Below are 16,714 nucleotides of genomic sequence, written 5' to 3' on the forward strand. Positions count from 1 at the left end.
AATGTTGACCTGCTTTCTTAAGGCAGATGGTGACTTAACAGATGGTTTGTTTTCTCTTTGCTTTGTTCAGGCATGTTCTGAAGAATAGCATTTTTTAGGTTGGTACAGTCACAGGTCAGACTTTTCCCTCATGAAGCAATTCTCTATACTGATACATATGCTATATATAGAACTCTCCGGAGATTAACAAACTCAAAAATCCTATTACAAAAAACTTAACTTTTCTGATGTTATCTAATGATGGTAATTCAGAAAATCTTAGTCTTTTACAAAAAAAATATTTATTTAAAAATGGAATCTATGCTTTTCTGCCTTCATAAGCAGAATTCCCTGTATTTAATTTATCCCCCCTTCATGATGACTCAGTCATCACTGTGAAAATGAATAACTATTTTGGGATGTGACACAAAGATTCCCTCAGAGGATCCTGAGATGTATGACAAGATGTCCTTAAATGTAAATAGTCCCAAAATATTCAGCAAGCTTTTTGAGTTCATGCATCTGTGTTTTTTTAAACAATGGTTTTCTTTCATCTTTTCTACATTAATTTTTCCCAGTCATTTCTCCTAGCTGTCCTGTGGCCCATGTGTTTTAGTCTCTATTTGTTACTTATTATGTATTGGTATTTTTCCTTTTTTAAAAATGTTTATTTTGAGAGAGAGAGCACGAGCAGGGGAGGGACAGAGAGAGAGAGAGAGAGAGAGAGAGAATCACAAACAGGCTGCATGCTGTCAGCACAGAGCCTTACTCAGGGCTCAATCCCATGAACCATGAGATTATGACATAAACTGAAGTTAAGAGTCAGATGCTTAACTGACTGACCCACAAAAGTGCCGCTGGCATTTTTCTTTAAACACCCACAAACTCATTTCATAAAGGTAATACAGCATCTTAAATATAATAAATATAATAAATTACAAATAAATTAAGCAGTCAGAAGAAGAAAAAGCAAGGGTAAGAGAAATAAGATTGGGCCAGGGATGAAGCTAGTGCTCTCAAAAATGCACATTTTGTTAGAAGTGGGCTACAAATTTGTTTCTGAGCTCTTTGGTAACCCAAACAGATAAGCAACTGTGTGATTCAAAAGGCCTGAAAGATAGAAAATAAAGCAATATTTAATTGACAGCTTTTAATTATTTTTTCGTGGCCCCCCAAACCAGTTATTCCTTCTTGTTGGAATAGGATCTTCAAGAGTAAAAATGCTTTATTAGAGGACCAGAGTATGTTCTTCGAAACAGCAGAGCCTTAAAACATACATTGAGCAGCCTCTGTTTTGGAGGCTTGAAAGCCATTTTGTTTATTTGTTTGCTTCCTTCCTTCTGGGTTCTTGGTTGAGTTCTGGATAATTGTGTCAAATGAGTCATTTCAGGATGAAAAGTCATTCATCTGCATTCTCTCCTTATCCGGCTGTTGGCACAGAGTCCGTGGAAAAGCTTTCTCTTCTGTGTATGTGGTCTTCACTTTCCTTCTCGTCTTTGGTCCTGCTTCTTTGGGAAAATCTAAAATCCTACTCCAAGCCTGTTCTTGGAGCATTTTAATGCTCCATTTTAATGCTCCAAGTTAAAATGCAGCATTTTAACTTGCTGGATAGGATGCATCCACCTGTCCTCAGTGTAATTTCTTTCTTAGCAAAATTATGGGGTGGGTTATTAAACAGATGGCTTGTGATCAGTTGGAGCCAGTATTTTATTAATCTACAAAGACTTTGTAGATCAAGAACTAGAGATACTAAAAATGGGAATTAGATGTGAAAACTTTCCCCAATCATTAAGTTTGCATTAAACTATAGCTCTAGTTTTGTATTATAAACCTTGTAATAGACGTCAATGGGACCACCCTTTTAAAATGTTACAAAACTCTGAATGATGTTATTCAAAAGAAACATGCATCCCGAGAGTCACAAATCACAAATCATACTGAATCACTATGTCTTTTGGAAAAATGTCCCTTCTCCTGCAAATAAATAAATAAATAAATAAATAAATAAATAAATAAATATCCCTCCCCAAGTCCTGCCCTCCTAATGACCCTCATCCTGTAGCTCTCCCTGTCTTCTCCCTGCTATCCTTGCTTTTCCTCCAGCCAAATGCTCTGCTCTACAGACACTGTTACCTGGAAGGTCACCAAAGACTCCTGAGGCCAAATCCAGTGGTGTGTACCTGTCAGTCCTTGACCTCACTGCCCTTTAGGTAGTTCTCTTCATTGTCTATTTCAATGATTTTATCCACACCAGCTGCTTCTGTGATCATTGTTCTTTTTTTTTAAATATATATATATATATATTTTAATTTATATCCAAGTTAGTTAGCATATACTGCAACAATGATTTTAGGAGATTTCTTAAGGCCCCTTACCCGTTTAGCCCATCCCCCCTCCCACAACCCCTTCAGTAACCCTCTGTTTGTTCTCTATATTTAAGAGTCTCTTACGTTTTGTCCCCTTCTCTGTTTTTATATTATTTTTGCTTCCCTTCCCTTATGTTCATCTGTTTTGTCTCTTAAAGTCCTCATACAAGTGAAGTCATATGATATTTGTCTTTCTCTAATTTTGCTTAGCATTAATACCCTCTAGTTCCATCCATGTAGTTGCAAATGGCAAGATTTCATTCTTTTTGATTGCCGAGTAATGCTCCATCGTAGTACATATACTACATCGTTTTTATCCATTCATCTGTTGATGGACAGTTGGGCTCTTTCCATACTTTGCCTATTGTCGATAGCGCTGCTATAAACATTGGGGTGCACGTGCCCCTTCGAAACAGTACACCTGTATCCACTGGATAAAGACCTAGTAGTGCAATTGCTGGGTCATAGGGTAGTTCTATTTTTAGTTTTTTGAGGAACCTCCATACTGGTTTCCAGAGTGGCCACACCAGTTTGCATTCCCACCAGCAGTACAAAAGAGATCCTCTTTCTCCACATCCTCGCCAACATCTGTTGTTGCCTGAGTTGTTAACGCTAGCCATTCTGACAGGTGTGAGATGGTATCTCATCGTGGTTTTGATTTGTATTTCCCTGATGATGAGTGATGTTGAGAATTTTTTTGTGTCAGTGGGTCATCTGGATATCTTCTTTGGGGAAGTGTCTATTCATGTCTTTTGCCCACTTCTTCAGTGGATTGTTTGTTTTTCGGGTATTGAGTTTGATAAGTTCTTTATAATTTTGGATACTAACCCTTTATCTGATATGTCGCTTGCAAATATCTTCTCCCATTCTGTCGGTTGCCTTTTAGTTTTGCTGATTGTTTCCTTCGCTGTGCAGAAGCTTTTTATTTTGATGAGGTCCCAGTAGTTCATTTTTGCTTTTGTTTCCCTTGCCTCCAGAGACGGGTTGAGTAAGAAGTTGCTGCCACCAAGATCAAAGAGGTTTTTGCCTGCTTTCTCCTCAAGGATTTTGATGGTTTCCTGTCTTATGTTTAGGTCTTTCATCCATTTTGAGTTTATGTAAGAAAGTGGTCCAGGTTCATTTTTCTGCATGTCGCTGTCCAGTTTTCCCAGCACCACTTGCTGAAGAAACTGTCTTTATTCCATTGGATATTCTTTCCTGCTTTATCAAAGATTAGTTGGCCATGTGTTTGTGGGTCCATTTCTGGGTTCTCTCTTCTGTTCCATTGATCTGAGTGTCTGTTTTTGTGCCAGTACCGTACATGCTGATAATTTCAGCTTTGTAATACAGTTTAAAGTCCGGGATTGTGATGCCTCCAGCTTTGGTTTTATTTTTCAAGATTGCTTTGGCTATTAGGGGTCTTTTCTGGTTCCATACAAATTTTAGGATTATTTGTTCTAGCTCTGTGAAGAATGCTGGTGTTATTTTGATAGGGATTGCCGTGATCATTGTTCTTGACAAAATATTCCAAAACTATGTCATAAAGCGCCATAAAGTAGAAACTCCAAATGTGCATATGTGATAGTGCACTCATCTCAGTCTTAACTCATTCAAATTCCACCTCATCTGCTCTCCACAGATCATTGTTCCTCTTGAACTTTTTCTTCAACTAAAGGCATCACCTCAAAGACATCTCTGACTGTTGCCTCTTCCCCAATAAAGAAATCCTAGGGGAGGCACCTGGGTGGCTCAGTCAGGTAGGCAATTAAGCATCTGGCTCTTGGGTTTGGCTCAGGTCATGATGTTCATGGGATTGAGCCCCAAGGGCCCCACACATTGACAGTGTGCAGCCTGCTTGGGATTCTCTCTCTCTCTGCCCCTCCCCCATTAGCAAGCATACACACACTCTCTTTCTCAAGATAAATAAACTAAAAAAAAATCCTAAAAAATTCACCATTTCTCCCATTCTTCTCCTTGCTAGGACCACTATGTATTTGTTAATTTTAATCTGAATGATCAGAAAAGTCAAATGACTGATCTCCCTATTTTTTAAAAAGTTTATTTATTTATTTTGATAGAGAAAGTGCAAACAGGAGAGGGGCAGAAAGAGAGGGAGAGAGAGAATCCCAAGCAGGCTCTGCACTGCCAGCTCAGAGCCCAATGTGGGGCTTGAGCTCACAAACCGTGAGCTGAAGTCGGACACTTAGACTGAGCCACCCAGGCACCCCAACTGATCTCTCTATTTTTAATCACTTTGATTTGACTTCTATCATTAATGAAGTGCCTTAAAATGCAACCTCTCAGCATCTCCTAAAGCTGAACATATGTGTTCATTCCCACATATACACCTGACAAAAATACATACCTGTGTCTACTAAAAGGCATGTGCTAGAATGTTTATAGCAGCACTATTTGAAATAAATGAATGGGATGGATAAATGAATTGTGGTGTTCTCCCAGTGTAATCCATATATGGCAATAAGAATGTTTTATGACTCATGCAAAATAGAGAAGAATCTCACAAACAATGCTGAGTAAAAGAAGCTATATACAAAAGAATGCAAACTGCATGATTCCATTTTTTTCAAGTTCAAAACTGGGCAAACTAAATGTAGGGTGGAAGAGGCCAGAAGAGTGTTATCCTTTGGTGGGTAGTGCCTGTCTTCTGGGGGTAGTGGTAATGCTCTATTTTTTCATCTTGGGTGCTGATTTTTCATCTTGGGTGCTGAAAGGTGCTTTCAGTTTGTGAAAATTCATCAAGTTGTGCATTTACATTGTTAGTATAAGAATAAAAGAAATACGTGCATTCTGATAATACAATTGACTCTTGAACAACATAAGTTTGAACTGCATAGGTCCACTTACACAAGGTTTTGTTTTGTTTTCTGCAAAAAGCTTTGTTTCCATTCGGTGCAGGGCTTGGGGGAGGACTTCAGGGGGATTAAAAAGCTGCCTAGTGGCTGCAGGGAGAGGCTCAGGCAGAAGTCCTGACATCCAGTGGGATGCACATGGGTCCCTCAAAAGCCATTGAGCTCCAAAGGCTCTCAGCTACCATGCTTGAAAGTAAGCCTTTGGAAGAGATACTCATCCAGCCCAGCTTTGGGGGCCAGCCAGCCTGCAGAAGTGACTCAGGTGGTCATCCAACTTTTTGATGGGTTTCACTTCTTCATCTAGGAAGTGGTTCTCCAGGAAGTCACAGAGATGGGGATTTGTGTGGGCAGAACCCAGAACATGCAGATCCAGAAGGGCCTGCTTCGGATTCTTTTCCAAGACCATGGCATCCAGGATTTTACCCTACTCATCTTGACAGGGCTTCTGCACATCCTGAAAAAGGGCATGGCTGCCATGCTGATTTTGTATCTTCAAGAGACTCTCAGCCCTCCAGAGCCACATGGTTGAGGTTGGAATAGAAGCTCAGAGAGATGTAGGTGTTGGAGCCCTGCAGATGAATGTTGGCCAGGCAGTTGAAGGCGGCCTCCACCTTAATGGAATCATTCTGACAAATCCAGGAGCTCATGGTTGATTGGCAATAAGGAAGGAGCTAAGCTCAAAAACTGGTCCTAGCTACTCCTGGAGCCAGAAGGTGGTGAGAAGATGGTTCTGGAGGTTGTGACTGGAAAAGAGGTTGGAAGGCGGGTGGAGGGTGGAAGAAGGGGCATCCCTGGGTCTGTTATGTCTAAACACTGTTGAAGCAAGAGACAGATCTGCAGGACGGGCAGTCGCTCTGCCTATATGCAGATTCTTTACAGTATTGTGAATGTATTTTCTCTTCCTTACAACTTTCTTAATGTTTTCTTTTCTCTAGCTTACTTTATTGTAATAATACATTATATAATAATATGACATACAAAATAGGTGTTATGTTATCGGTAAGGCTTCTGGTCAACAGTAGCCCATTAGTAAAGTTTTGGGGGAGTCAAAATTATATGCAAATCTTCGACTGAGCAGGGGTGGGTCCTCCTGAACCCTGTGTTGTTCAAGGCTCAACCATATTTTTAATAATACTATGCCCTTTCAAGAAAATCATTAATGCCTTTGTAATAAGTGTAAACTTTTCCAGCCTGGGACTTCAAGCTTCCGTGTATATATTCCCAAGTTTCTTTTCATCCTCCTAGTGTTCGCTGAAAAATCCCTGTTTCCTCCTCTGTGGTGCTGCCCGAGCTGTCTGCTGTCAGGAGAGCCCACACCTCAGTCTGTCTGCTCCTTCCTTCCTCTCTTGCAAGGCCCAGCCACTGTGCTCTCTCCATGTCAAGTTTTCTAATGCTCTTAAGTGGGTGGGACTTCTCCCTCATTTCAATCCCCAGAGCATTTTGATATTTTAAAATTGTCTTATTCCAGGGGTGCCTGGGTGGCTCAGTTGGTTAAGCATCTGACTTCGGCTCAGGTCATTATCTCACAGTTCATGGCTTTGAGCCCGCGTTGGGCTATGTGCTGACAGCCCAGAGCCTGGAGCCCGCTTCAGATTGTGTCTCCTTCTCTCTCTGCCCCTCCCCCACTCATGCTCTGTCTCTCTTTGTCTTTCAAAAATAAATACACATTAAAAATTGTTTTTTAATTTATAAAATTGTTTTCTTCCAGTCTATTATTTTTGCAAATAAAAGTTGTATATATTTAAGGTATACAATGTGGTATTTTTTCTTTTTTTGAAATTGAGACATAACTGACATGTAACACTGTATTAGTTTTCAGGGGTACAACAAAATGATTCTGTTTATATATAGGCATACCTTGGAGATTTGAGGGTTTGGATGCAGACCACCACAATAAACAGGCATTACAATCAAATGAGTCAAATGAATTTTTTGGTTTCCCTGTACATACAAAAGTTATGTTTACACTGTACTATAGTGTATTAAGTGTACAATAGCATTATGTTTAAAAAACAATGTACATACCTTAATTAAAAGATACTTTATTGCTTAAAAATGCTAACCATCATCTGAACTTTCAGCAAATCATAATCTTTTTGCCGGTGGAGGGTCTTGCCTTGATTTTGATGGCTATTGACTGATTTGGTTGGTGGTTGTAGAAGGCTGGGGTGCCTGTGACAATTTCTTAACACAAGACAACAATGAAGCTTGCCACATTGAATGACTCTTCCTTTCATGAGTGACTTCTCTGTAGCAAGTGATGCTGTTTGATAGCATTTTGCCCCCAGTAGAACTTCTTTCAAAATTGGAGTCAATCCTCTCAAACCCTGCCACTGCTTTATCAACTAAGTTCATGTAATATTCTAAATCCTTTGTTGTCATTTCAACAATCTCCACAGCATCTTCACCAGGAGTAGTTTCCTTCTCAAGACACCACTTTCTTTGTTCACCCGTCAGAAGCAACTCCTCATCCATTCAATTTTTATCATGAGATTGCAACAATTCAGTCTCATCTTCAGGTTCTACTTTTAATTTTAGTTCTCTTACTATTTCCACCACATCTGCAGTGACTTCCTCCACTGAAGTCTTGAACCCCTCAAAGTCATCCACGGGGGTTGTAATCAACTTCTTCCAAACTCCTGGTAATGCTGATATTTTGACCTCTTCCCATGAATCATGAATGTTCTTAATCACCTAGAATGGTGAATCCTTTCCAGAATGTTTTCAACTAACTTTGCCCATATCCATCAGAGGAATCACTGTCTATGGCAGCCATAGCCTAATGAAATGTATTTTCCTAAATCATAAGAAGTTACTCCTTGACCCATGTGCTGCATAATGGATGTTGTGTTAGTAGTCATGAAAACCACATTCATCTTATTGTACATCTCCATCAGAGCTCTTAGGTTAGCATATACATTGTCAATGAGCAGTGATATATTGAAAGGAATCTTTTTTTTCTGGGCAGTAGGTCTCATCAGTGGGCTTAAAATATTCAGTCAACCATGTTGTAAACAGATGTGCTGTCAACTAGGCTTTGTTGTTACATTTAGAGAACACAGACAAGAGTAGATTTAGCATAATTCTTCAGGGCCCTAGGATTTTCAGAATGCTCAATGAGCATTGGCTTCAACTTAAAGTCACCAGCTGCAGTAGCCCCTAACAAGACAGTCAGATTGTCCTTTGGAGCTTTGAAGGCAGTCATTGACTTCTCTCTAGCTATGAAAGACCTAGAAGGCGTCTTCTTCCAATAGATGGCTGTTCCATCTACATTGAAAATTTGTTTCACGTAGCCACCTTCATTAATAATCTAGGTCTTTTGGATAACTTGCTGCAGCTTCTATATCAGCACTTGCTGCACTTTAATGTTATGCAGAAGGCATAAGCTTTCTTAAGCTTTATGATCTAACCTCTGGTAGTTTCCAATCTTTCTTCTGCAGCTTCCTTACCTCTCTCAGTCTTCCCAGAATTGAAGACAGTTAGGGCCTTGGTCTGGATTAGGCTTTGGCTTAAGGGAACGTGGTGGCTGATAGGATCTTCTATCTAGATCATTCAGATCTTCTCCATATCAGCAATAAGGTGTTTTACTTTCTTATTATTCATGTGTTCACTGGGTTAGCACTTTTTTTGAGAGAGAGAGAGAGAGAGAGCAAGAGCGAGTGTTGGGGAGGGGCAGAGGGAGAGGGAAAGAGAATCTTAAGCAGTCTCCATGTCCAGCACAGAGCCCAATGCAGGGCTCGATCTCACAACCCTGAGATTGTGACCTGAGCTGAAATCAAGAGTCGGATGCTTAACTGACTAAGCCTGCCAGGTGCCTTTTAATTTCCTTCAAGAACTTTTCTTTTATATGCATAAAATGGCTGTTTGGAGCAAGAGGCCTAGCTTTCAGCCTGTCTCAGCTTTTGACTTGTCTTCCTCACTAAGCTTAATCATGTCTAGCTTTTGATTTAAAGTGAGAGATGTGCAACTCTTCCCATCACTTGAACACTTAGTGGCCATTGTAGGGTTATTGATTGGCCAAATTTCAATATTGGTGTGTATCCAGAAATAGGGAGGCCTAAGGAGAGGGAGAGAGAGGGGAATGGCCAGTTGGTGGAGCAGTTAGAACACACACACACTTTTATCGATTAAGTCCACGTTCTTACATAGGTGTGGTTTGTGGCACCGCAAAACAATTACAATAGTAACATCAAAGATCAGTGATTATAGATCAGCATAACAAATACAATAATAATGAAAAAATTTTAAATATTGTGAGAATTACCAAAATGTGACATAGAGACCCAAAGTGAGTAAATGCTGTTTGAAAAAATGGCACCAATAGACTTCCTTGATACAGGATTGCCACAAATCTTCATTTGTAAAAATGAAATATCTGCAAAGTACAATAAAGCAAAGCACAACAAAACAAGGTATGCCTATATATGTGTGCAATATACATATATATATTGCAAAATGATCACCACAGGAAGTCCAGTTAACATCCATCAGCACATATAGTTATAATTCTTTTTCTCTGGTGATGTGATCTTCTAAGGCCTACTCTCTTAGCAACTTTCAAATATACCATACAGTATTAACTATAGCCATCATGCTGTACATTACATCCCCAGGACTTACTTGTTATTATTTTTATATAATTTACTGTCAAATTGGCTTATATACAACACTCAGTGCTCATCCCAACAAGCACCCTCCTCAATACCCATCACCCATTTTTCCCCTCTCCCCCATCCTCCCAATCCCTCTCAGTCTGTTCTCTGTATTTAAGAGTCTCTTGTGGTTTGCCTCCCTCCCTCTCTGTAACTATTTTTTCCCCTTCCCTTCCCCCATGGTCTTCTGTTAAGTTTCTCAAGATCCACATATGAGTGACAACATATGATATCTGTCCTTCTCTGACTGACATATTTCACTCAGCATCATACCTTCTAGTTCCATCCATGTTGCTGCAAATGGCAGGATTTCATTCTTTCTCATTGTCAAGTAGTATTCCATTGTATATATACACTACATCTTTATCCATTCATCAGTTGATGGACATTAAGGCTCTTTCCATAATTTGGCTATTGTTGAAAGTGCTGCTATAAACATTGGGGTACAAGTGCCCCTATGCATCAGCACTCCTTTACCCCTTGGGTAAATTCCTAGTAGTGCTACTGTTGGATCATAAGGTAGTTCTATTTTTAATTTTTTGAGGATTAACTTATTTTATAACTGAACATTTGTATCTTTTGATCCCATTCACCCATTTCATCCACCCCACCCCTGCCTCTGGCAATCACTGATCTCTTTTCTCTATGTATATCTTATTCTACTTTGGATAACAGTGACTTTGATATGTACTTTGCTTTTTCCTTTAAATGGTCAGTTCTCTTTGTGTTCTTGGAAAGATCTAACACAAGCCCAACAAGTGCTTAGTATTTTTTTAATTGAATTACCCTGCTTTTTCCAATTTTTCCTTTTTGAGGACGTTGGTTTCAGGATAATGAAAGGAGGCTAATGGTTAGGAGCTTCTTCCTAATGTGTAAGGGTGAGGGTGTAAGGGTGTAAATTAGATTCAAGTTTGAAGTTTTTATCTTTTTTCTATGTTGATCTCAATTTCACAGTGATGATTAAAAAAAAATTTTTTTTTTATTTTAGAGACAGAGAATGCAAGCAGTGGAGAGGGGCAAAGGGAGAGAGGGAGAGAATCCCAAGCAGACTCCACACTCAGAACAGAGCCTGACATGGGGCTCCATCTCATGACGCTGGTATCATGACATGAGCTGAAATCAAGAGTCTGATGCTCAACTGACTGAGCCACCCAGGCACCTCATAGGGATGATTTTTTTATGTGTGTATGTGTGTGTGTGTGTTTTGAGAGCAAGCATGAGCGGGGGAGGGCAAAAGGGGGGTGGGGGACAGAGGATCTGAAGCTGGGTCTGTGCTGATAGCAGCAAGCCCAATGTGGGGCTCAAACCCACAAAGATCATGACCTGAGCCAAAGTCAGATGCTCAACCGACTGAGCTACTCAGGCACCCCTGAATAAATGTTATTCTTACTTAAGACATATCTGGCATCTTTTACTTAAACATGCTTATTTTAAAATATCCATTATGTTTAACATTTTTTCATTTTTAATTTTTTTTAAAGTTTATTTATTTTGAGATAGAAAGAGTGCACAAGTAAGGGAGGGGTAGAGAGAGAGGGAGAGAGAAAGAATCCCTAGCAGGCTCTGCATTGTCAGCACAGAGCCCAATGTGGGACTCAAACCCACGAACCATGAGACCATGATCCAAGCAGAAACCAAGGGTCAGACGCTCAACTGATTGAGCCACCCAGGTGTTCCCACCATGTTTAATATTTTTTAAACAAAGGATCCATTGCTTAATGGCTAATCTTCTTTGTTTTTATGAAACACTTATTTCTTTTTTTTGGTAGTATGTTTGTCATGCATTGTATAGGTCATAGAAAATATTTTCCAGGTTTTAGGGACTGAAGCCAAAAAAAATATATAGTCTTGAATATGTACAACCTTGAGATGGTGCTCAACATATTAAGTGCTATTGAGTAATTTAAAGTAACAGTATCATAATCTTATGTTTTAACCAGAAGACTGAGAACTGATTAAAAGAAAAAAATCCAGTTGCTGGGGGAACATGAGCATAATTTATAGTCATACAGATCAATAAGACTTCAAAAGGATAATAAATTTCCAAGTCTCAGATTGAAATTAATGGTTTAAAAGCACAAAGATAGTCCAGGCTATTGGTGACTGTATAAAATAACATCACATTTTGGAGGGGGGGTACTATATAGGATGGACAATTTTGTATCTACGATAACCTTAAAAAGAACAATATAATTAGATTTATTTTGGACACACTCATTAGTTTTTAGTCTTATAATAATTGTAATTACATGGAACTTTTAGGAGATAAAGCTTTATGTTAGTTAGAGTTTTGAACTCTTACGGTATTTTACAAAGCCATGACCATATTTTATTACAAGATTCTGCTCCCGGGGGAACTGAGAATAATGACTGTGTATAAGAGAGCAGAATAGAGACTCACCATGTTGTCCAGCTGTATCCAGTGAACCTCATTGCTGGAGCTGATACGAGACTGTTGTGTCTGTAGTGTGTATGGGAATGAGCTAACCTGGAGCACCAGCAGGTTGAAAGCTTCCAGAACTTCTCTGCAGTTAATGACTCTATCAGCCAATCCATGACTAGGTTCACCATGTGACAAAGAGCCCGAAATGACACTGTAGAAATATTGAAAGTCACATTAATAATTTAACAGATTAGATTCAGAAACAGTCATCAAAATGGAGATAATGTTTTAGTTTTTATTTTTCTAGTTCTTTTTAACTGGGAGAAGGAGTACAGGCAACCAACATTTAATTTGAAAGAGAAATAATTACACTCCTTCTTACCACTTTCAGACAGATTTCAGACAGATTTTCCCCCCCTTTTCAGTCTGCCCCTGAAATACCTCCAAGTGTAACTCAGTTCTACAGGCCAAGGATATCTAAATCTGTAGCTGAGATGGATCACTTTGGTCTGAAAGCTCATCTAAATGAGTTTCTCCATCAAAACATGATGCTTGTAAGTGTGCAATAATTGGTACCCCAGAGAGGCAAGGGATCCCCTCTATGTTAATGCTACTATTCTTCCTCCCTTGAGGATGTTAGACTATGAGGAGGTTACAAAGGGTCCTCCTACCCCTCAGTATGAACAAAATTTTTACATCTAAATCATTTTCAATTATGTTCAATTTGAATGTACCAGGCTGTTATGCAGCCTCAAAACCACATATTTTTTTTTTGTCAAAGAAATAATCTCAGTGCCCTGGGGAATTAAATATAGAGAGATCCAATACACATCCTCACAGCTATTACTCCAAACTTTCAAACATGAGGTATATCAGGTCACTGAGTTATTTCTGCTCAAAGAACACTAGGAACAACTGAAGAGAATCTGGGCAAAATCCTTCCTTCTTTCCTTCCTTCCTTCCTTCCTTCCTTCCTTCCTTCCTTCCTTCCTTCCTTCTCTCCTCTCTCCCTCCCCCTCTCCTTCCTTCCTTCCTTCCTTCCTTCCTTCCTTCCTTCCTTCCTTCCCTCTCTCCTTCCTTCCTTTCTTCCTTCTCTCTCTCTCCCTCCCTCCTTCTTTCTTTCCTTCCTTCTCCCTTCTTTCCTTCTCTCCTTCCCTCCCTCCCTCTCTCTGCTTCTTTCTTCCCTCTTTTTTCTTTCTTTCTTTCTTTCTTTCTTTCTTTCTTTCTTTCTTTCTTTCTTTCTTTCTTTCTTTCTTCTAAAACTAACATCTTATTTATACCTACATATGGCTCTAGAGTTCAGATTGTGGAGTGCCAAATACATTCTGGCTTTTGAACAAGTGCTTTTGCAATTCTGATATTTCTACAACATACTACAAATCTTTCATATTCTCAACCTCACTGTGTTCTGAAGAAAGGAAAATCTATAAACACTTGATGATGCTTGAAATTGCCTTTTAAACCCATAGGATCAAAGACATCCCTTAACAGATAATTACTGTAATTTGGTCAGGGGGCCAAACTGGCACCATCATGCCCCATTTACTCTTCTTTCACTGTAAGCCCACCTAAGAAATAGGATATTCTCGGGGCGCCTGGGTGGCTCAGTCGGTTAAGCGTCCGACTTCGGCTCAGGTCATGATCTCGCGGTCCGTGAGTTCAAGCCCCGCATCAGGCTCTGTGCTGACGGCTCAGAGCCTGGAGCCTGTTTCAGATTCTGTGTCTCCCTCTCTCTCTGACCCTCCCCCATTCATGCTCTGTCTCTCTCTGTCTCAAAAATAAGTAAACGTTAAAAAAGAATTAAAAAAAAAAAGAAATAGGATATTCTCTGTTTAAACCGGTAAATTGGGGAATGTTTCAGATATGCTCAGATTTCTAAATTATTTTTTTAAGCTTATTTATTTATTTATTTATTTATTTTTTTAGTAGTCTCTACACCCAACGTGGGGCTCAAACTCACAACCCTAAGATCAAGAGTCATATGCTCCTCTGACTGAGCCAGCCAGGCACGCTATTCTGAAATCTTTAAGTGGCATCTTTTTTTTTTTTTTAATTTTTTTTTCAACGTTTATTTATTTTTGGGACAGAGAGAGACAGAGCATGAACGGGGGAGGGGCAGAGAGAGAGGGAGACACAGAATGGGAAACAGGCTCCAGGCTCTGAGCCATCAGCCCAGAGCCTGACGCGGGGCTCGAACTCACGGACCGCGAGATCGTGACCTGGCTGAAGTCGGACGCTTAACCGACTGCGCCACCCAGGCGCCCCTTTAAGTGGCATCTTTACTGCTTAAAGTTATGTGGATAGAGAGAAAGGCATGGAAGAGGAGAAACAAAGAGAAGAGGAAGGAGGAAAAAAAATGGTAAAGAACTGGGGAGGAGGAAGGACAGGGAAAGGAAAGCATATGGCTCTTCTTGGAGCTCAATATCCTCACTCTCCCTGCTGCTGCCCTTTCTCTAAGGCTGCTGAGTTCCACAATGCCCTGAAGACAGCTTTTTAACAGGGATTTTAAAAATGTTTATTTACTTTTGAGAGAGACAGAGAGAGAGAGAGAGAGAGAGAGAGAGAGAGAACAAGTGGGGGAGGGGCACAGAGAATCCAAAGTGGGCTCTGAGCTGTCAGCATAGAGCCTGATGTGGGGCTTGAACTCACAAACAGTGAGATCATGACCTGAGCTGAAGTCAGTTGCTCAACTGACTGAGCTACCCAGGTGCCCCTCAATGGGGATTTATAAATTCACTCATAGTATAGTTAAAATGAAGTCAACACTAAATTGGTAGGGAAAGTTGAAAAAGCAGGGAAAGAGTAGGAATAAGTTACCAATAAGAAGATGCCAAGTGTTAGGGTCTCTGGGCTTTTCAGGAATTTTTGACAAAACCATTGCTGTGCTAGAAGAAACACTATATTTGCTCACTCTGAAGCAATCACCTCGTTAATTCCACATGGGAGTTGTCATGAACTAGCACAAACAGTGTGTACGGGTTCTGTTTTACCCTTCTCATAAAAACTTCAAACTTGGTTTGAATCTCATTGTCTAGACGAACAACATATTTCTCTGCTCTTTGATAAGCTGTCCCATTTTCCTCCAGACCCAAGTCTACAAGGACACCTGCCAAGAAGAAAAAAAGAGTTTACCTTTTCACATACATATAAATAAATGAGATAAACTAAAGTTCAATGTCACCTGATATACTGGGTAGTGGCTGTATACAGAAATTTACAGAGCAGATATTTTTTCATTTTGCATACTCCCCACCACAATTTTGATGAGGAAATATCAGATTCTCTCTTCTTTAGAACACCTTAGCCCACTCCTACATGTCACACAAAGGACAACATGCAATGATCTGATACATTAAGTAGAAGCAGTCGAATGTATGAGGCGTCTAATTAAATCCTACTTATAGTGAAGTGCTGCTGCTAATAGCTACTATAGGTCACTTAGAGCTACAGCTCTTAGCCAAATTAATATATTCGCATAACCTTCTTTATCCCAAATTTAGCAACAAAACATAATATTAAAAAAGGATAATAACATAAGATGTCCAAATATACCACAACTACACTGTGGGCTCTTTTAGGTAGTATTTTACTCATTTTATATAGTGACAGTTTTGCACAGTATCTGAGTATGGGCAGTCTTCCATGAATGTTGGATTACATAACAAATTTATAAAATGAACTGAATTACCCAAAATTACTATATTCTCAAAATGTTAGAAATAGAAACTTCAGTACTGTATCATTCTATCTGTCTATAATATAATTACTTCCACATTCAAACATCTAAATAGTTTGAGGCACATGAAGGTGTTATTGGGATAATCAATTAAAACAACCAATCCTCTTTGAAAATGAAAATGAAAATGAAAATTATGTGAGGTGAAGGATGTGTTAACTAACCTGATTGTGATACACATTTCACAATATATACAGGTATCAAATTATCAAGGTGTGCACTGTATACCTTAAACTTACACAATGTTATATGGCAATTATTTCTCAATAAATCTGGGAGAAAGCCCCCCAAACCAAAGGCAACCCCCACCTCCAGACACTTAGCTGCATGGTGGGAGGGCTTAAGCCCCCTGAGATGAGAGAGCCTTGTGACCCAAGCCCATGGTCGGTCCTCCAACAAGGAGAAGGAACCAGAAGACTGATTTAGGGGTTAGATAAGCCACAGGGCCCTTGAGGACCAGCCTGGGCTCCAAGAGCTAGAGAATATATATTTAGCATCCAATATCAGCCATACCCACCAGCCACAACTATGTGAAAAAAAAAATCAAAATTAAAAAGAAGAAACAAGTTAAATTAAAAGACTTTTATAAATTATGAGGACTTACTTTTGTTTATCTAGCTTTTCTTTTCAGATAGAATCAGCTCAATTAACAATTACATACAATTAGCATCTAGATGCTGTAATAGTAATAGCTCTAAATGGTATAAAAGAAAATAGGAAAAATGTTTTACCATATGAAAAATTCATCA

General features: G+C 39.4%; 1 protein-coding gene and 1 pseudogene across 1 annotated transcript in view; both read right to left on the minus strand.

The window, feature by feature from the left end:
- GREB1L (GREB1 like retinoic acid receptor coactivator) overlaps positions 1-16,714 on the minus strand; it is a 143,018-nt gene that overhangs the window by 36,523 nt on the left and 89,781 nt on the right. The window contains exons 14-15 of the mRNA XM_047087027.1: positions 15,155-15,335; positions 12,248-12,440 (exon numbers count right to left, since the gene is read on the minus strand). Coding sequence (XP_046942983.1) covers positions 12,248-12,440; positions 15,155-15,335 — 374 coding nt within the window. The remainder of the gene's footprint in view (positions 1-12,247; positions 12,441-15,154; positions 15,336-16,714) is intronic.
- On the minus strand, positions 5,369-5,841 carry LOC124517519 (ferritin light chain-like; annotated as a pseudogene).

Source organism: Lynx rufus, unplaced genomic scaffold (assembly GCF_022079265.1).
Source record: "Lynx rufus isolate CCGP_SWC_20201006 ecotype Redwood Valley unplaced genomic scaffold, mLynRuf1.p SCAF_22, whole genome shotgun sequence".
Taxonomy (NCBI): Eukaryota; Metazoa; Chordata; class Mammalia; order Carnivora; family Felidae; genus Lynx; species Lynx rufus.